This window comes from Aplidium turbinatum, chromosome 3 (genome assembly GCF_918807975.1).
Source record: "Aplidium turbinatum chromosome 3, kaAplTurb1.1, whole genome shotgun sequence".
NCBI lineage: Eukaryota > Metazoa > Chordata > Ascidiacea > Aplousobranchia > Polyclinidae > Aplidium > Aplidium turbinatum.
The window spans coordinates 42,960,377-42,981,694 of NC_137474.1; the positions used below are offsets into that span (position 1 = coordinate 42,960,377).

The following is a 21,318-nucleotide window of genomic DNA, read 5'->3' on the forward strand; positions in this document are numbered from 1 at the left end:
CCTTGCTGCAGGACGAAGCTTAAACAGCAAATTTTGGTTTTGGGCTAAAATCAACTGGTTTGGGCACCAGCTCAGTGGTCGAGTGGTTTCACTTTCGGCTCTGGTACTCGTAGATCTAAGATCAATTCCAGGTCGGGTCAAACCAAAAACTTTAGAAACGGTGCCGATTGTATTCTTTCTTGCATAACGCAGTTAGAATAAGTCAGGTAATAATGTGATGACATCGTAAACCTGATATACTGTAAAATTAAAGATGAGCCGGGTCGCTAACAGACCTTAGCCGTTGTAGAGCGACAATAAATAAAACCATAAGATTACTATAATTGCTTTACGCAGCTCAGCTTAGTTTGCACTACTAGAACGTACTAAAATAGTTTTTCCTTGAATTAACACTAGGATTATGAAGGTGTTCCATTGAACACCGGTCATTGTTGTTTTGGGGGGGAAGAACAGTCACCTTCACGCGGTCCCCCCTGTAAGTAGCATCATAAAAAATGCGAAACGAAGACTGTCAAAACCGAACCTCGACCCGGAACGCTCAGCACAGGACCCCACGAGAACCGCTCTTTTCAGATCATGGCAGTTCCACTGTCGACAAGTACCGTCGTCCCACCATCTTACAGCTGAACGCTGAGGGCATCACATCCAGCAAGATTGATGTGATCGAGCAGCTCGCTCATAAGAACCGAGCTCGTGTCATCCTCCTCCAGGAGACCCACTGCACTTCTGCAGACAAGCTAGTATTTCCCTACTACTCACTAGCTGGGTTTACCAAAAGTAGGAAGCATGGCCTTGCCACGTTTGTCCATGAGAGCCTAAACTGGAAGCTTGTAAACTCCTCCGCCAATGAGGAAATAGAATGGGTTTGTGTGAGCATTGAAAATTACTACATCATCAATGTATACAAGCCACCATCCTCACGCCTGAATCCATCATCTATACCCGCATTCCCCTCACCCAGTATATATGTTGGTGACTTTAACTGCCAGCACACCGACTGGGGTTACAAGTACATCAACAGCGACGGAGAATGCCTGGCTGCTTGGGCTGCAAACAACAACCTCACCCTCCTTTACAATCCAAAAGATCCAGCCAGCTTCTGGTCCGGACGATGGGGAACGGGCACAAACCCTGACCTGGCCTTTGCAAGCATGGATACAGACAGCTCCCTTCCTGACAGACGCGTGCTAGAGAAGTTCCCACGTTCCCAACACCAACCTTCGCTTATCACTGCCCCTAAGCTTGTCTCTCCCATCCCAAGTGCCCCAGTGAAGCGATGGAACTTCAGAAAGGCCAATTGGAATCGCTACAGCCTCATAACCAATCAAACTGCGGCAGAACTACCATCACCTTCTACCGCCAACGTGGATGAGGCTTACCAATACTTCTGCCGTGCTATCAAATCCGCAGCTAAACAAGCTATCCCTCGCGGCCGCCGAAAGAACTACACGCCGTGCTGGGATTCAGAGTGCGAAACTTTATACCGCTCTTATATTCGTGCCTCACCAGGTACTGCCTCTACCTCAGCCGCAACAAGACTGCTCGATCGGCTGGACTCACGGAGGCTAAAGCGATGGAAAAACACCGTCAACACTATCGACTTTACACACTCTAGCCTGATAGCATGGAGTACTGTCAACAACCTTACGGGCCGTTCAGCACGCCCATCCCGCCAATGCCCCATTACTGCCAATAACATCGCATCAGAACTAGTTAAAAACGGGACCTACAAATAGGTGACCGTAGGTTCTCCAAACTTGTAAAGAAGGAAACGTCTGATCTCTGGAAAATCCCAACATCAGACGAGGAAAGCATTTCTGGTGAATTTACGTCGGATGAGTTCACCGCTGCCCTACAATCAACTAAGACCCGTAAGGCCCTTAGTCCCGATAACATCTGCCCCGAACTTGTACTCCATGCTGGCACCGCCATGAAGTCTTGTCTGCGCATATTCTTGTCTTCCTGCTTATGCCAACTCAAAATCCCCAAAATTTGGAGACGAGCCAATGTAGTCGCGATTCTTGAGCCTCATAAGCCACAAGAGGATCCGAAGAGCTATCGACCTATATCTCTTCTCTGCATCCCTTTTAAAATCTTCGAACGTCTTATCTACACTAGAGTCGAACCAATTATAGACCCACTCTTGCCCCGGGAACAAGCTGGTTTTCGACGTGGAAGATCTACTGTCGACCAAGTCACTCTCATGACTCAAGACATCGAAGACTGCTTTGAGGCAAAGAAGAAGGCTGGTGCTGTGTTTCTTGACCTCACAGCCGCATACGACACCGTATGGCACCAAGGCCTCACCTGCAAACTCCTCCGCCTGCTTCCGGACAGGCACATGGTCCGCATGATCATGGAGCTCGTTTACAACAGAAGCTTTACCCTCACCACTGGAAGTGGTAAACCAAGCAGGTTACGACGCCTTAAGAATGGCGCCCCTTAGGGATCTGTCCTGGCCCCCCTTCTGTTTAACATCTACACCCACGACTTGCCAATCACGGTATCCGCGAAGTACGCCTATGCCGATGATTTGGCCATTCTACACTTGTCGAATCAATGGGATACATTAGAAGAGACTTTAAACCAGGACATGTCGACACTTTCGGCATACCTCCAGAGATGGAGACTGAAGCTCAGCGAAACCAAAACAGTGACGACAGCCTTCCACTTAAACAACCGGGAAGCGAAGCGTGAGCTCAAAATCAACACCGATGGAAAAACCCTGCCCTTCTGCCCAAACCCTAAATATCTAGGGGTAGTCCTGGACAGGTCGCTCACTTACCGTCAACATTTGGAGTCACTACGCAAAAAGATCTCAACACGCACAGCTTTGCTAAGGCGTCTGGCTGGCTCAGGCTGGGGAGCCGGAGTCGATATCCTGCGCATTGCCACCATCGCGCTAGTTCACGCTCCAGCAGAATACTGTTCACCTGTCTAGAGCCGCAGTGCCCACTGCCATCAAATCGACACTGCCATAAACGACGCCTTGCGTATCGTGACAGGATGCCTGCGACCTACACCATCGGAAAATCTCCCTGTCCTTGCAGGCATCCAACCAGCTGAGCTTCGTCGCGAAGAAGCTATCCTGTCTCTGTTTCGTCGCACTACGAACCCCAACCACTTGCTCTACTCAAGTCTTTACGAGTCTGTGAACGAGAAACCTCAGCGACCGAAATCGAGACACCCATTTGTACGTGCCGCACAACTCCTGATGAAAACCGCTGAAGACCAATCCATCAGTGCGGCTACCTGGGCGGACCACCAATGGATCTCGGAGTGGAAGAAGAATTCCTCAAAACTCCAAAGTTTCATCTCCGACACCAGCCACCACCCAACCGGAATGCATTTGCCAAGGAAGGCCTGGGTACGGCTCAACCGCCTGCGTACTGGCGTCGGACTATTCCGCTCCAACATGCACAAATGGGGGATGGCTCCATCCGCGATTTGTGAGTGTGGCAAGGAGGAACAAACTGTAGACCACACCATCTGTAACTGCGCCATCTACCATGCGCCAAATGGTGTGCGTGGTCTGCGTGAACTGGATGACAAATCAATTCAATGGCTGCTCGACACCTGCCCAAACATCTAGACCGCGTCGCCGCCACTGCCCAAGGGTGGTAAAAGGCAGAGTCCCTCGACCCCTGGACTGGCGAAGAAGGTTCAAACGAAGAGGAAGAAGAATTGTTGTTTTTGCTGTAATTTCTTCAATGTTTGCACTTGTGCCTTCATTCTTCTTGACTTTTCCTAAATATTGTTCGAGATGCTTTGTCATCAAAAAAAATTAAAATATACTTTTATTTCAAAACAATGAAAACTATTAATACTACAAAAAGTGCTCAATGCTAAGCAAAAAAGCAAAGTAGAGCGAATTAAATCAAAATATAGTTATTACTATCTGAATTCTTAACAGTCGGTTTCACCTCAAACGGATCATCAGAAGGGTCTGAAAAACATCAATAATTCCTGAAAAGATATTAAGTATTATAACTGTAATTTAATCTGCAAAAAAAAACGTTTAAATTTGTAATTCCTGAAAAGATATTAAATATTATAACCGTAATCCAATCTGCAAAAAAACCTCAGAATTACAAAGGGCCACCTTCATCTATCATCACAAACCCTCAATTGCAACGTTCAGATGATCTTGAAACCAAGCAGGTTGATAACAACACTTGTGACATCACAAAGAAGCAAAATGCAATATCGATGGAGTAACCTGTAGTAAACTGAATAAATTGAATGAAATTTGTATTTAAAAACCTGTTAAAATCGAATGAAATTTATAACCTGTAAAAATCAAATGAAGTTTAAATTTGTAACCTGTGAAAATCAAAAGGAATTTATTTTATTTTGAAGTGCTTGAGTTTAAATTTGTTTCTATGACGACATTTACCCACAAGTTCCGAACGCTTGTTCAGAAGGTGGTCACAATCGGCCTTTAGAATGGCCATTGGCCAACTTTTCAGCCAAACAGAGACCACAATTATTACGACCACCTCCACTATAAGGCCGAGCACAGCAATGGATGGACCATGTTATTTTAGGATCAACACCCATGTCTTTAAGGTCCCAAATTACCTCAGATAGTTCCTTGCTGTATCAAACAAACAAACAAACCATCAAAAAAACAAAGATGAAAAGACACTTTTTACATAATAAACTGAAAATCTCACACTTATTTTATGTTTATTGAGCGATTTTGTTCACATAGGCTACCGCGATTTTTACCATGGTGTTCTATTGGACAGCTAAGGTTTCAGCCTGTCTGGACAGGATGATTGTGAAGTGTGAGATTTTCAGTTTATTATGTAAAAAGTGTCTATTCATCTTTGTTTTTTTGACGGTTCAATTACAAATTAGGTCGCTAACGAGTTTTGTTTTTAATCAGACTAACGACTAACGTTTTATGTAAACTGATGGCCATATGTAATCTGGATTGCAAATAGGTAATCAAGTTGGTAAAATAGGCTCAAAGCAGTTGATTATTTTGTTTCTGATGCCAACTGCAGAAGATGTAAATAAACATTTTGAGGCAATAGTGCTGTAAATAAGATCAACCGCATGTAGTGCGTGTACTATTCATTTGTCCTTTCATGATAACATTGTTACATTGTATAAAAATATTATTATTTCTCTATGTCACAATCAAGGTGCAAATGCCTCGCGATGGCTTGCTTTGTATCTTCAACGAATGTGCTATTTTCATTATGGAATTCTGGTGCGTTGTGTTATTATCGGTTATGACCTGAAGTAACCTCTGATTGAGAAATTTGTATTATGTAACGTATTTCTAGAATCATCTGTAAGCATGCAAATCTAGAAGGTTCTGTTGTTTTTCATGATTTCTGAGCGTCGTTTGTCATGACGTCATAAGGTTGTTTATCAGTAAATGTCCGATTGCGAAATCGTTATTATGTAAGAATCTTCTTGCGAACGTGACCTTCTAGAGACTTCTGTTGTTTACCTTTTAAATCCTACGTGACCGAACGATGGTTCTTTATGATGTAACCTTCTCGAAGTTACTGCACTGAACAGCCAACTATAAATAGTGGTGTAGTTTGTGTAATGATTATTCTGAGATTATTATTATGGGAGTTGTATTATGATGAGTTGGTGATGAGAGTTCATTATTGTAGTAGTAGCAGTTGTTAATAGACGCAAAGATTATTGTTGATCGAGAGTGGAAGTATTGAATACGAGTACTGTAAAGCAAAGTTGATGCTAATATAATTTCTGATTGAAATTAGAATCGTATGAGAAGCTGTGAGTGGATCACGTTAAACTCGATCAATAGTCGCAAGCATTGGAATCTATTGCTGTTTACTATTACTTTGATTAATTGTTGGAAGTGGTGAACCATTCGTTGGAGTCCTTCAAGCGTTTTTATATATCATTTCACCAGTAGAACTATCCGTGAATTTAATTGACTGCTTTTCGGTTTGACCCATTAAACTACGTCATTGAATCTTTCCAAGTCTTTTTCCTGGTAAGAGATAGAAAGAAATCGTGACATTCTGGGGGCTCGTCCGGGAATAAACCGAAAAAAATTAACCGAAAAACCGAAGAATACCGAAGATTTATTAAAAGAATAATAAATTAATGTCAAGATGGCGGATACTGTCAAACATGAGATGATTGAAGACTTAGGGAGCATGGCTGAACGAATGGGGCTGACTGGTAATGAGAAGTCTCAGTTTGTGATGGAAGAGTATCACAAGATAATGGACCAAAAAGCTCAGCGAGAAGCTGACGAAAGAGAAGATAGAAGAGCTGCTCGTGAAATAAGGAAAGCAGAACTTGAAGCTGAGGAAAAGCGAGCACAACTTGAAGCAGAGGAAAAGCGAGCACAACTTGAAGCTGAAGCAGAGGAAAAGCGGGCGCAGCGCGAAGCTGAAGAAAAACAAGCTCAACGAGAAGCTGAAGAGAAACAAGCGCAGCGCGAAGCTGAAGCTGAAGAAAAACAAGCTCAACGAGAAGCTGAAGAGAAACAAGCGCAGCGCGAAGCAGAAGCTGAAGAAAGAAGAGCGCAATATGAATTGGAAAAGTTAAAACTTGAATTAGAAAGACAAAAGCTGGACATTGGTGAGCGATCTAATTCTAGTAATGATAATGCTCGAGATGTTATTGTGGCGCAAGTTAGACGTCCAGATTTGCCATCATTTGTTGAAGAAAAAGATGAGTTGGATAGTTATCTGTTAAGATTTGAAAGATATGCTACAATAGCCAAATTGGAGAAGTCGACGTGGGCTACCCAGCTAAGCATGTTATTATCGGGACAAGCTCTTGATGTATATTCAAGACTTTCGCAAGAAGAAGCCATGAACTACGACAGATTGAAGTTAGCTCTGTTAAAGCGATACAATTTTACCGAGCATGGATACCGTCAAAGATTCCGTGAGGCAAAGCCTGAAAAACACGAAAGCCCAGGTCAATTTATTGAACGTTTAAGAAACCTTTTGTTAAAGTGGTTTGAGCTTTCGGGGGCCGATCAATCATTGGACGGATTGGCAAACCTTATAGTTAAGGAACAATTCACAGATTCATGTTCAAAAGATCTGTCTGTTTATTTAATGGAGAGAAGTCCAAAGAATCTAGAAGAAATAGCCAGTGTGGCAGAACAGTATTTAGTTGCTCATGATGAGAAGTTGTCGACTGAAGAAACGTTGTCATGCGATAATGACGAGGAGCAAACAAATAATTTTAAAGGAGGTGCTGTTCCAAGAGAAGTACGTTGTTTTAATTGTAATGGCTTAGGTCATAAATCTGTTAACTGCCGGAGAAAGACTAATAGAAATCATCAGGAATCGAGGAAGTGGTGCAATCGTTGCAATAGGCAAGGACACGAAGCGAAGGAATGCAAGGACAAGTCGTTTTCCTTAACTAATCAGTCTGGAAAAGATAAAGACACGGACGTTTATCGATGCGGTTGTGCGTTAATGATTCCTGAACCCACGCTTGACGAGGAGAATCCGGATGAAGATGTTTACGGAAAAATAATACCTGAAGATCACCTGCCAGTAGTGGATGGAAAAGTTGGAGACAAAAAGGTAAAAGTTTTACGTGATTCTGGTTCTACTGGTATAATAGTGAGGAGAGATTTGGTTAAAGACAGTCAATTAACGGGAAAAACTGGCCATGTGACAAAAATAGATACCACTTCAATCCAAGGACCGTTAGCGATGATATCTATCGAAACTCCGTATTGTAGTGGGACTGTGAAAGCATTATGTTTACAAAACTCTTTAGTTGATCTTATAATCGGAAATGTTTTTGAGAGAGATTCTGAAGTTACTTGTTATTCTTGTGGCAAGAATGGTCACTTTGCTCGAGATTGTTCTGCAGATAATCAGCAACGATCTCACGATGACGGATATTACGAGCGCGAAGAACCGAGGAGAAGAGGCAGGCGACGACCATTTGGAGTTTGCTATAGATGCGGTAGACGCGGACATTTCGCCAGGGAGTGCGTTGCTGACGGCGGACAATCGGAAAATAGACGTTGCCGTGACAACCACTGCTACCGATGTGGGGAGATTGGACACATAGCCAGGAGCTGCCCTTTTGATGAAAAGGCTTGCTATAATTGTCATAAAGAAGGTCATCTCGCCAAGGACTGTCCGGAGAGGAGATGTTTCCGATGTAAGAAGATGGGTCATCTCGCTCGCCGATGCACTGAAGATGTTGAGGACGTTGGAGACTTTCGCAGAAAACGTGACTATTGTTTTGAGAAAAGCTATCGTTGGTAGATCATGCAACGATAGACTTATGAGAACTGATTATTGAGTAATTAATTGTTTTATGGTGTGTTTTGTATTGATTGTGTTGTTATATTGTTTGCAACAATATTCTAAGGGGGGGCGTATGTCACAATCAAGGTGCAAATGCCTCGCGATGGCTTGCTTTGTATCTTCAACGAATGTGCTATTTTCATTATGGAATTCTGGTGCGTTGTGTTATTATCGGTTATGACCTGAAGTAACCTCTGATTGAGAAATTTGTATTATGTAACGTATTTCTAGAATCATCTGTAAGCATGCAAATCTAGAAGGTTCTGTTGTTTTTCATGATTTCTGAGCGTCGTTTGTCATGACGTCATAAGGTTGTTTATCAGTAAATGTCCGATTGCGAAATCGTTATTATGTAAGAATCTTCTTGCGAACGTGACCTTCTAGAGACTTCTGTTGTTTACCTTTTAAATCCTACGTGACCGAACGATGGTTCTTTATGATGTAACCTTCTCGAAGTTACTGGACTGAACAGCCAACTATAAATAGTGGTGTAGTTTGTGTAATGATTATTCTGAGATTATTATTATGGGAGTTGTATTATGATGAGTTGGTGATGAGAGTTCATTATTGTAGTAGTAGCAGTTGTTAATAGACGCAAAGATTATTGTTGATCGAGAGTGGAAGTATTGAATACGAGTACTGTAAAGCAAAGTTGATGCTAATATAATTTCTGATTGAAATTAGAATCGTATGAGAAGCTGTGAGTGGATCACGTTAAACTCGATCAATAGTCGCAAGCATTGGAATCTATTGCTGTTTACTATTACTTTGATTAATTGTTGGAAGTGGTGAACCATTCGTTGGAGTCCTTCAAGCGTTTTTATATATCATTTCACCAGTAGAACTATCCGTGAATTTAATTGACTGCTTTTCGGTTTGACCCATTAAACTACGTCATTGAATCTTTCCAAGTCTTTTTCCTGGTAAGAGATAGAAAGAAATCGTGACACTCTATTTGTATTTGTAAGTATTTGTTTTTCTATTTGAATAAGCTGAAGATGCTATTGCTATAGCGAAATTGATTCTAAATAAATTACACTAAGAGGTTAGATTGTTGTGCAAATGCCAGCATTTGATGAATGGAACATAGCAGTACCATCTATTTGTAAGGTTTGCTTTTCTTATGAAGATAGCAGCAGTAAGACATAGGCTACAGGGAATGGATGTGTGGCAGACCGTGCGGAAGAGGGAAGATATAGCTCAATAGCGGATAGCGATATAGCGGAAGATATAGCTCAACGGACAGGATGGCACCACCCAGTATCATAGTTGCAGGACATGCCCAAGAGCATGACGTGACACGAAGACGTTATGGTCATCCTGCTGCATTTCATGCTTCAACCAATCGTCTCAACCATGTCTGCGGAAACGCAATTCCTTCATCGGAAACGTAATTCATCGGAGACTTTTTTTTAAAAATAGTTTTCGGATTATATCGCCTTAGAACGTTTTGAAGAATTGAGTCACTTCAGTGCAGGATGGTCACAAGTCTCAAAAGCATTAACAAAGCTTCAACTCTTAGTGGCTGCACGTTGTATGACGTCATATTGCAGGTGAGAGAACCTTTCTAAATTTTGAAAATTTCAGAACGTCGTAGATTGCTCAGTTCCACCATCAGTCCCAGTTGGCAAGACAATGGACCGTCATTGCACCAGAAACTGTTTTTACTGTCATGAAATATGTGACTTCACTTCTGCCAGTTAACTGGACTCTGTAAGAAAGAGACTACGTGAAAAATGAAAGCCTTGCATGCACTTGTGAATCACTGATGATTGGTGGCATTTGGATCTGCTTACAAGTGCACCATGTCAAGTGTAACAGTGTAAAACTAGAAGAACAAGAAGACATAGATCCCATCTTAGGCTGGTAATCATACAAGTAAGAAAACAAACACGTTTCAGCGTTTCACGTTTCAACAGACACGTTTCAACATACAAGTAAGAAAACAGATACGTTTCAAGAAAACAATACGTTTCAACTGAAAAAGAGGTTTTTTGATCACACCAACGTTGCTTATCCCATGATTGTCGTCATTAGAGCGGCTGATGCGCATCTTTTGCTTTTCAAGGATGCACGGTTGGTGACGTAATTTACTAGCTTTCGATCTTCTGATCATATATTTTGCCAAGAATCAAGAAAATTGATCATTTTCATAACTTGCCTTTCGGTGCAAAGTACTTTGCAAAACTTTTCGACGCTTGACAATGAACAGCTTTATAGCAGTTGCTCTAGCTTTGGCTATTACCCTTGGCATGTCTATTGAAGGAAGTTTTGAAGATCGGGTGACTGTTTGCAAAACATACAATCCTGATACAGAGTCTGGACCACCAAAATGCGAGGGTGAAACGGTGACACTAGTTAATACAGGCAGCCCAGATGGTGGTATTGAGTCTCTCGACCAATGCAAGGAAGAGCAGTTCAAGAAAATCGCTCAACAGCTTGTTGATGGTAACTTGCTTTTTTATTGTTTTGCAATGAAAGTTTTTATTAAGATGTGAATAATAATGATGCTGATGACCAGATTTGTTAGCACATTAAGAATTATTGCTTTTAATTAGTTGAACATTCATTTCAGTGTAACCGACATTGTATCAACATTTCGATTGGTATTCATAAATGTTTCTTAGGTAGAAATCTTGAGGCTGCCATATCTGCTTACCCACAAAATGCATCATTGAATGTCTTTTAACTATCAATAAAAGATTAAAACTTGGACAATCACAATTATGAAAAAAATTGTGAGTGACTTTGCAGCACCAGCTCCTACTCAATACTCATCATGTAGCTTCAGAGAAAGCAAATGTTTATCTAGACTTCATATGCAACAGTTGTGGTGGCCAAATTTGTCTAATTTTCTCAATTACGAAAACTATTTCTATAACCAATCATGCGAAAAACGGAAGTTTTTAAAATCACAAACATCAATATTTATAAATCATTGAAGCATAAAAGAAATTGTGTTTTCAATGTTTACTTTTTCAATAATTTGTAGGCCTAAATGAATAAATTGTTTAGATGTTTTTGATGATTTTCGTGTTTAGATAAGCCCATGTAGGCCTGCTTGACATTAGATATCAAAACGTTTGGTTATCTGATAGGCAATAGGTCACATACAAGTATAAACTTAGAAACTGTTCCAGAATACATCGGAAATTTCACGGCTAGACGTTTATCTGAGAAGATAGATCAAGCAATCCAAACAGGTGAGCAGCTGATTATTTATTGAAACATTAGCAATAATTCATGTGATGCTTTGCTGATTCTTCTTTCAAGCGGTTTCATTGGAAAGAAAAAGAAAGAGAAGAAAACTTTTATTTCATCTGCTGCGAGAATACTGTAGTAGCCTACGGTACAACTATAAATAATATGAATAAAATAGCTCCATGACAATCTAGATACCACAACAGACAGGAAGCAGCGAAAGACTATATCAGTCATCCAGTCAGCTGCTTCCCTATTTTTAATGTGACAAATGTCAAGCATTGGTAAATTACGTTTATGTTATATTTCCACTTACTATTTTGTTACTTTGCCGTTCACTACAAGTTTGCCCCAGCAATGAAAAATAAAATTGAAAAGCAATCAAAAAAGTGACAATTTTTCTGATCTATTTACTTTGAGAATCTTCAAAAGCATTAACGAATCTAAGGAGAGCCCAGTGTTGCACGCGTCAATGAAATAAACTAGTCAACGCGAATTGCCTAAAAACTTTACGGCGTAAAGCACTGCGTAAGCTCTTAAAGAAATTGACGGCGTCAGCGCTAATTTCCAACGCTATTTTAACAAGTGTCTCACAAAACGAAAGTATTCGACTTCTAACGAGTTTGGTTTTTGAGACTGTTTCGAGCTGTGAAAGACGATTTCGTTTTTTCTCGACTCAGATTAACCCAGGATACGATAAACAAACTTGAAACTGCATAATTGGATAGACGAACAGCTGCCACAAAAAAGATTGTTCATTGCTATCAGTCTGAAAGTCAAAACGTCAAACAAAATTTAACTCTCATAGTGAAACAAGATTTTCCATGAAAACGAAAAATGACGCATAGCGCTTGACGCTTAAAATCGGCAAAATAGTTGACGGCGCTATCACTTCGTCAATTAAAAAATAAACTGACGGCGCTAGCCTCAGCGTCAAGAAAAAGTTGACGCCGTTATTTGACGCCGTCAAATTGACGGCGTCAACATACAACACTGGGAGAGCCTTAGTCAAGCTTTCACATAAAAATTTAAAAAAATGCATTTGTTTGTAGTGTAGTGTTTAATCTCGCTTGATTTTATTCCTAAATTAGATTGCCCACACCAACAGAATAAGTACACGTGTTTTAAGTCAGTCACAGATGTAAGGAGATAAAAAGGATTCTGTCACGTGCCATTCAATAGCTGAAGCTTTTATTCTTCAACAACACTTTCTTTACTAAACTACATTAACTTCCTAATTGATTTAGCCTCAGCGGTAATAGAAGTATGAGATAAAACGTCTTGTATTATAAGGTTTTGTCTCAATCTTGTTCCGACAATCTTAGTATGGGCCTTCACTTTTACCCAAACCAATTTTTAGGCTAGGTTATATTTTGTAATGTTCGATAAAAAACCCAATCCATCAAGCCAAACACTAATCAAGTAAAACTTATTGCAATTACAAATCAGTGAAGGAATTAATTATTGTTGCGCTGTAGGCTATAACAGCGTATGCTGGACTGGACAATTTACCTAGAGAAGTGTTTTTATGCATTTGTACAAATACAATGAATACCTGTGCAATTGTTACCAGGGCTGTAGAATCGGGCAAAAATATAAGACTTTGATTTTTGAAATTGGCCGACTCTGACTCCAGATGCAGTGTTGCCAGATATTTGAGTATTGCCAGATTTTTTTTTAGTTCCTTTTTCTTTTTATATTTTTAAACTTTATTTCACTTAAGTTATGATGGAAATTGAAACTTAAAACAATGGACAAGAACAAACACTTCTATTTTCGGATAAAGTTTTAGAGCGCAATGGGGAGAACAAGAAACACTGTTTTGAAAAAAAGGTTGCACAGAAAAATTTTATTCACCGTTTGTATCAAACCGAGTCGGAGTTGGCCATTTTCTTAACGACTCTGACTCCAGACATGTCAAAATCCCTCTGACTTCACAGGTCTGGTTGTCTCCAATAGGCTAACCGTGAAATCCAAGAATAAAACCGGCTGTGAAAATCCTGAATTAAACTATACAGGTTATTGTTGAATAAGTGCAGATACACTCGGACTGGAAAAGCAAAAGTGGAAAAACAAACGTCATACCTAGCTAAGAAATAGCAAAACTATACAACTACTATTACGTTACTTTATTGAAAAAAAACATTTTATTTTTCAAATAAAAATCTTTTTGATGATACAATCATCATAGAAATAGCAAGAAGAAACCACAATTGCAATGGTCTTTACCAAGATGGCTTCGCTACCGACGGTGCATACAACATTTCTGTAAATGGACAAGTGATTGAGGTTTACTGTGAATTTCAAAGGAATGGAAGCAATTGGATGGTTTGTTATTATAATTTAAATAGTGTTCATCACATTTAGCGTGTTATGCAACTAAAGAAATTTTAATCAAAAAATAAAGAGCCTGAAATGTAGATACTAAATTCATGTTCAGCAAACAAACGTTTCAGACTATACTGTCTTCATCTTCAGTGCTATAAATGACATTTTATTCCAGACAATTATTACATTCATTAGACGTTTATAGACATTCATTTCCAGACACTAATAGCACTGAAGTTGAAGTCAGTATAGTTTTCGAAACGTTTGTTTGCTGAACAATCATTTAGTATCGACATTTTAGGCTTCTTATTTTTTAATTAAAAAGATTTTGGTTTACTACTGACCACTAACTCATTAAGTGCGTAATTAATTTTTCGCAACTTTTGCAAGAAGAGTTTTTTTTTTTGAGGATCCAACTTTACAAGAAATTGTGTTTTTACATTTTTCTCAATTGCCATTTCTTGATCATAAAAAGTAGCCCCAAGATACAGGGCTTTCATTTTTATTGTGGTTGAATTCCATTTCAGTATCTCTAAACTTTAGTCAATTCAAAATTAAGCTAAGTAAAACAGTGGCGCGGCTAGGGAATGTGCCGCCCGGAGCGGATTCAGATTTTGCCGCCCCTTCAAGAAAAAGCATGTGAAAATGAAATGCGTTTTTTTTTATCAGCACTACAACACGCAACGTGCTTTTTTCAATTTGCGGTGTAAAGTCAGACAAACGTACCATTATAATTTAGTAATATACTGAATGCAAAAGCACAAAAACTGCTGCAGAATTAAAATAATCAATTTGTAACCTTTTACAAGGCTACCCAAATTTGAAGAGCATGTTTCCGCCTCTGCTTAATAAAGGCTAGTAGGAATTTTGTAATGTATTAAAAACATAACGGCAGAAAAGTTCATTTAATTCATTTCTGCTAGACTGTGTAATATGAATAGTTGCTTACTGTCACAATCAATGTGCAAGGCCTCGCGACGGGCTGCTATGTATCTTGACCGAACGTGCTGTTTTGATTGCAAAATTCTTATGCGATATGTTATTATCGGTTACTGTCCGGTAATAACCTTTGATTGCGAAATCTTTATTACGTGACGTGTTTCTAGAACATACTACCATACGTGCGAATCTGGAATCTTCTTTTTCTTGCAACGGGTACTCATGTTTTGCCAGGTGCAAAGTTTATGACGTCACAAAAATGTTTACGTGTAATGCAACCTGACAGAACAATGAGTTCTGTAACATTACGTAACTTTCTCGAGCTTACTAGACCAAACAACCTGCTATAAATAGTGGTGTAATTTGAGTAATTATTATGAGAGATCATTATTGTAGTTGTGGTAGTTGGCAATAGACGCAAAGATTATTGTTGATCAAGAGTTGAAGTTATTGAATACGAGTAAAGCAAAGTTGATGCTAATATAATTTCTAATTGAAATTAGAATCGTATGAGAAGCTGTGAGTGGATTACGTTAAACTCGATTAATAGTTGTGAGCGTTTGAATCTATTGCTGTTCACTGTTACTATTACTTTGATTAATTGCTGGAAGTGCTGAACCATTCGTTAAAGTCCTTCAAGAATTTTCATTATCATTTCACTAGCTGAACTATCCGACATTTGATTAACTGCTTTTCGGTTATAACCCACTAGACTACGTCATTGAACCTTTCCAAGTCTCTTTTCTGGTAAGAGATAGAAAGAAACCGTGACACTTACCAATGTAATGATATAGACGTTTTCTTCTTTTGCTCATTGAACTTTCTTTACGTATTCGCAAGGTAAGTTTTATAATTTTTCCATTAATATTTATACACTTACAATACTTTAAAATAAAATATGGATAGAATCATATAGAAGCTTATTCCTATCAACTGTAAAACGAATACAAAATGAGCAAGCGCACAAATTACAAGGTTGCAAATGCAGCAAAACCATCTGTAGACTTTAGCCATGCTACTGCGCAATGTTTTCACTTTTTCGCAATCTAACAGCCACATTCTAGTGACGGTAGCAAAGTTATTTATTACAACAGTTAATAAACATAGTGTTGTGCTCCCCCTCTCCCTGTATTTAAAATATATAATTCAGGATACAAGGCCGGTTTATGTGGCCAAAAGTGAAACCCAGTGCGGCATGGCATCAGTAACAATAGTAGGCCTACAGTAGGTAGTATATTGTTACAGCAATTAATAAAAAATCTAAATCTGAAAAAAATGCACTGCAGAGCTCTGCAAAACCAGTCTAACTTGCACAGCGATAAGATTGTAGTTTCGCGTAAGTAGAATTCAATGATTTTCTGACTTGTTTTTGTGGTGGGTTAAACGAGGATCGTGTGAAATCGATTTCAAACATGAAGCGTCTGTAGACTCCATAGACACTGCCTTATAGCGCTATACGGTAAAATCCTTTACTGAAATGTTTGTACTGTATACTGTATAGTGCAGCAACAGTAGATTACTGTGGTTAATCAGTATTCAGCAACGATGTGTAAAAACAAGGTAACTCCCTATTTCACTGAAAATCAAGAAATGTTATCAGCTAATATTAGTGATACCCAATTACCAATGGCAACATCAAGATTATAATCAAAATCAGCTTTACATTTTATTGAATTACTAGAGTAAATCGATTTCACCTAAACTGTTGGCAACATTCCATTATCAATTACCAATGGACAACTTTATAAACATAATGTGCGATTACAGTAAGCTTCATTCACTTATTCATTCAACAACAGCTACATATCCCTTCGGCTCTAATACATTGTTGCAAGTGTTTCCCCTTTCAAGTTTTCCCTCTACAATTGTAACAAAAAAGCACGGCCGCTTTATTTATTTTCACTATAGGTCATGAAACTATTATAGAGACTAAGTTGATTTAGTCAGTTTGCAATAAAAAAAACCTTGTAGTTTCAAGACTTTTGCAATAGATAATTTCATTTTCCTACTTGACTTAAAATGGAATTATTCTATGTTTTCAACGTTGCCATTCTCTCTGCTTTTATTTTTCGTGTACTTTAGCATATTAAAAAAAAGCGTCCTGTCTGAAAGTGCCGCCCCCAAAACGTGCCGCCTGGGGCGGTCCGCCCCCCCCCCTAGCTACGCCACTGAAGTAAAGACGCGTTAGTTACGTTACTTTTATGTTATCCGGTTAACCAATAAAATTATATCCAGATATAAGACAGTAAAATTTGTTCCTAACCTTCATCTGGATATTCTAACCCTTCTATCAGACAAAGGTGAAAAGCATGGAGCATTAATGCGTCATGAAAGGCTCCGCTTACAAAATCAATTGTTGTCGAGTTGCCGCAGTGATAGCGATTGGCTCAAACGACAATTGTCGTGATAGGCACTTAACAGGCTTGATAAAGTGATCTTAAAAGGTTTATTAGAGGTTACGACCTTTACTAATGTTATGGACACTTAATCTTATTTTATACCATCAGGTCGCTCACGAGTCAGACGCATTAGAATTGACCTTTAAGTAATGCTAAAATAATAATGGCAAATTTTTTTTAAAAGCAAGTTTATTACAAAAGCATGTTTTGCGTCATATCATAGAAAATTAACAGCACGTTAGAAGTGCAAGCAAGCACCGTGAGCAATTTGTGAAAAAGTACATCACCTTATTTGGTATTCGTCCAAAATGCACTTGCAGCCCACTCCACCAAACAAAGGTATCCAAATAACTGTCGGTAAATTTTCTTTATATTATATGTTTAGATTTTTCAAAAACGATTTTCCGGTGAAGTGGATTTCTATAGGAATTGGACTGACTATGTCGAAGGGTTTGGTAAAAAATATGGAGAATTCTGGCTTGGTATGGTCATGGCCACCCGGAAATGATTCGGCTTTTCCGACTTTTCCAGATTTTCCAACTGTTGCTAACTGTTTGAAAGAAATTTATTTAAATTAATATTTCAATTGAGTTTCAACAAGCATCACCAGGCTTTAAAAAATAAAGACAATTTGATTCAAAAAATTTCAGTTAAATTGTTAGCCACTTGCTAGCAGTCTGATTTAACGTGTTTAAGTTACTTTTACTCATTTTGTACTGCTTACCTAAAGCAACACAAAACTTTTATATCTTTACAAGACAGAAAATAGTGAATTTTTTTTAAAATTTCAATCAAACAGTATCAGTAGTGGTATTCAAATCTGCAAAATGTAACAAATTACTCCAGGTAGCCATGGTGTGATTTATCTTGTTCAAATTTAGTATAACCAGAAGTGAATAGCACAGAGACGTACAAACTACGGACTACAGACCGTACCTATTTATGTGGCCCTCGTTGCATTGTTTGAAACAAGTCAATGAATGCCTTCTTTTAGTCTTCTACTGTAAATGAAAAAATGTACTTGTTTTTAACATCTTAAGACGATCTACTGTAAAGTTTGTTGTAATGTGACTCGGGCGCTGCAGACTGAGCTCACTCTCCAAGCTAGCCACGGGTACCAGATGTCACCACAGTAGCGGATTAAAACTCATCCGCTACAGTCCTTTTATACTTGATTTTTTACGGGTAACTTTCAGAATTATTTTAGCTACAATTTATTAAAATCCGCTACTAGTCCTAGAATATCGATAAATATGAATATTATAGACATAGAAACAGGTGAAAAATCCATTTGGCCTTTTTTATCTCACATTTTCCTTGTTTTGGCCTTTTTTTGTATTATTTTGGCTTTGAGACCTTTTCATAGTCTGGCAACCTTGTTGATCTGATCTAGCATAGTCACATGCTGACACAATCAGCAGGAGCATACACGCTGCTGTAAAACAGATTTTCTGCAATGAAGATAATTAATTATTTGTATATTCAAGGACTGAAAGATTTATATTCGATATTAAGCACAAGACGCCACATGTTGAGAGTTGACATCGAGGACTGGGAAGGTAACACAGCATACGCTGAGTACAGGCAAGTAAACATGAAGCAGAGTCTTAAATCAATTGTCTGTTTGGTTTTCATTTAATAGTGGAAATTATAGCGGAGAGGTACAGCTTGCATGTTGTTCCGGCCCATGGCGCTGAAAAGGAGGAATGTAAAGGGAAAATGTTTCCAAAACGTCGAAGTTGTATCTTCATATGAGTTGCAAAGTAATAAAGAAAGTTAAAACATATTTGAATGAAAATCTAATGCTTTCGTTCATGCAAAATTACGTAGCTAGTTAGGACAACGACCTAGTCTTATAAACGGTTCCAGAAGTTATAAAACTGCAAAATGTGTTTAAAGTTTTTATGTTGTGTCATATCACTAATAAAGTCACCCAATGTCATCATTGGAATACTGTAAAATAGTAACAGTAAGAGACAAAAGCAAAGAATTGACAAGCAAAAAATATTGTTTTCCCTTTTTCTCTGCTGGCTTGTACAAAACAAAATTAAATCCTTTTCGTTCAAGGTGGTTTTTCTGTTCCAATGCATGAACCCTCACAAAAACTTAGAAAAGAAAACAACGCATTTTCGCTCATTTTCGTATTATAACAATCAGGTAGATTTCTGTAAATCTGTTGCATTAAAGTTCATCGTAAAGCTTGTATTTACTTTTGAAATTTTAAAACGTTTTGCTTTTAAACGAGGATTCAACTTTTAGTATTTTCTTGGTCATCATTTTACTACAGATAACCTTAAAACTGTATATTTACTTCGAATAGACTTCAAAACTGAAATATCTTATAGGAAGAGGCGTTTAGTCAAGTCCACTTCAAGGGATGTGAAAATTACAATTCGCAACAAAACAAAGCAAAAATTTCAAAGCTTCCTTATTGAAGCACACATACACACAAGCAAAATTAAACATTCATTTCTTTTGGATTAGGATTTTGTTGAACGTCTAATAGCAATCTCCAAAATGGATGAATGTCCAGAAAGATTAATTCATAAACTTGATTTTTTTAAAGCAATAAAATGAAAAGTTTTTGAAAAAAAAATGTTTCGTGCAAATGGAGTCTTTGTTTTCATTATCACGATCTCATCAGTGCAGTGATAACTAGGCACCAAACACATTTAAGTAAAACACAACAATTTATCTTTACTGCCCTGATGAGTCAAAGAAGTTTTATTTTGAAAAATGTTTCTTTGGACATTTTTCAAAAGATCGTTGCAGTTGAATTGCTCAAAAGGTTTTTATTACACAAACATAATTTGAAAAAAACTGCTTTGAAGAATGAAACTTTAGCTGACAATATATAATTAGTTGTTGCTGATGATACAAAATAAATTGCAGCCTACACTCTTTACAGCTTTTCTAACATAAAGCTTATATAGTGTGTTCACGCAGAATGTTTTCAATTGGCAATGAATCCACAAATTATATCTCAACGATTGAAGGCTACAGTGGAAATGCAGGTTGGTGTAGATACTATTACTATAATGTTGTGAAATATCTTGTAAATTATAGGGCAATGACTGGTTTATTACAAAAAAATTATTTGGTATACAGTTATGAAGGAAGTACTCGACGATATACCACATCTGGTGAACTTTAGTGAAAACTAGAGTTGTGTCAATTGCATTGATTTAATTTCACAGAGAAATTCAAAAGCTTCAATAAAATTCCAATAGTTGCATTGCAATGCAATCTGCATCTTTTTCAGTATAGATTGAAAGAATCGTGATTGAAAAACGTTATACTATTGTGCTTGACGACTCAGCACGATTAGTATTGAATACCAGCTCGAAAAGTATAGGCTATTACAATATCTCAGTCGCAGCACTGCGTTTTGTGTATTCGTGTTGCAGTGATATCGAATACTAATTAAATTGATTTAGCCCATCGTACGTATTATATCATTTTATTTTTAGGCGATGCTTTGACTGGTCACAATAATCAACAGTTTTCCACAAAAGATCGAGACAACGACAGTGCTCCATCTCGTCATTGTTCTAGTATATTATTCGGTGGTTGGTGGTATAGCAATTGCTCCGACGCAAACTTGATTGGAAAGTACTTGAGGCGTGGAACCTTCAAGGGCACAGGAATGACGTGGTGGCCGTGGAAACGCTTATATTCGTTGAAGAAAAGTGAAATGAAAATACGTCCAGTACAACAATGAACTCGAAATGAACACAGACATGAGACTATTACAGTATTTGAAAGGTTATAAGGGGTTGTAAATAAAACCACACGCCAAAACTTTTGAAGTCAAAGAAATATTTACGAACTAAAAATAAGCCTAAAAGTTTCTCTAATAACAATGTCAGTGTTCCATCACAGAAGAGTTAAATTTGCATTATTACGTACTTACAAGTGTCAACTGGAAGCGATTCGAGCAAATAAAGTGACAGTCAATTGCACAACCGTGTCAATAAATTCCTGATGTCATCACAATGACTCTTTTGAAAGTGATAGCTCCGATAGCGTCCGCTGGCGTCCGCCCCGTTAGCTCAGTTGGTTTGCGCATGACATTTGGAACGAAGAAGCTTCAAGATCAAGCGGCGCTGGTTCGATTCTCAGGGTGTGCGCTTGAGCAACGCACGTTAAGGACTGTTCTC

At 38.4% G+C, this 21,318-nt stretch overlaps 1 protein-coding gene across 1 annotated transcript; it reads left to right on the top strand.

Annotated features, from left to right (window-relative positions):
* Positions 1-10,543: 10,543 nt before the first annotated feature.
* Positions 10,544-20,879, top strand: LOC145766834 (microfibril-associated glycoprotein 4-like). The gene is made up of 7 exons (XM_082578538.1): positions 10,544-10,739; positions 11,432-11,494; positions 13,684-13,820; positions 17,544-17,640; positions 18,646-18,742; positions 20,105-20,172; positions 20,629-20,879. Exons 1-7 carry the CDS (start codon positions 10,544-10,546, stop codon positions 20,877-20,879), a joined length of 909 nt encoding a protein of 302 aa, XP_082434664.1.
* Positions 20,880-21,318: the final 439 nt, after the last annotated feature.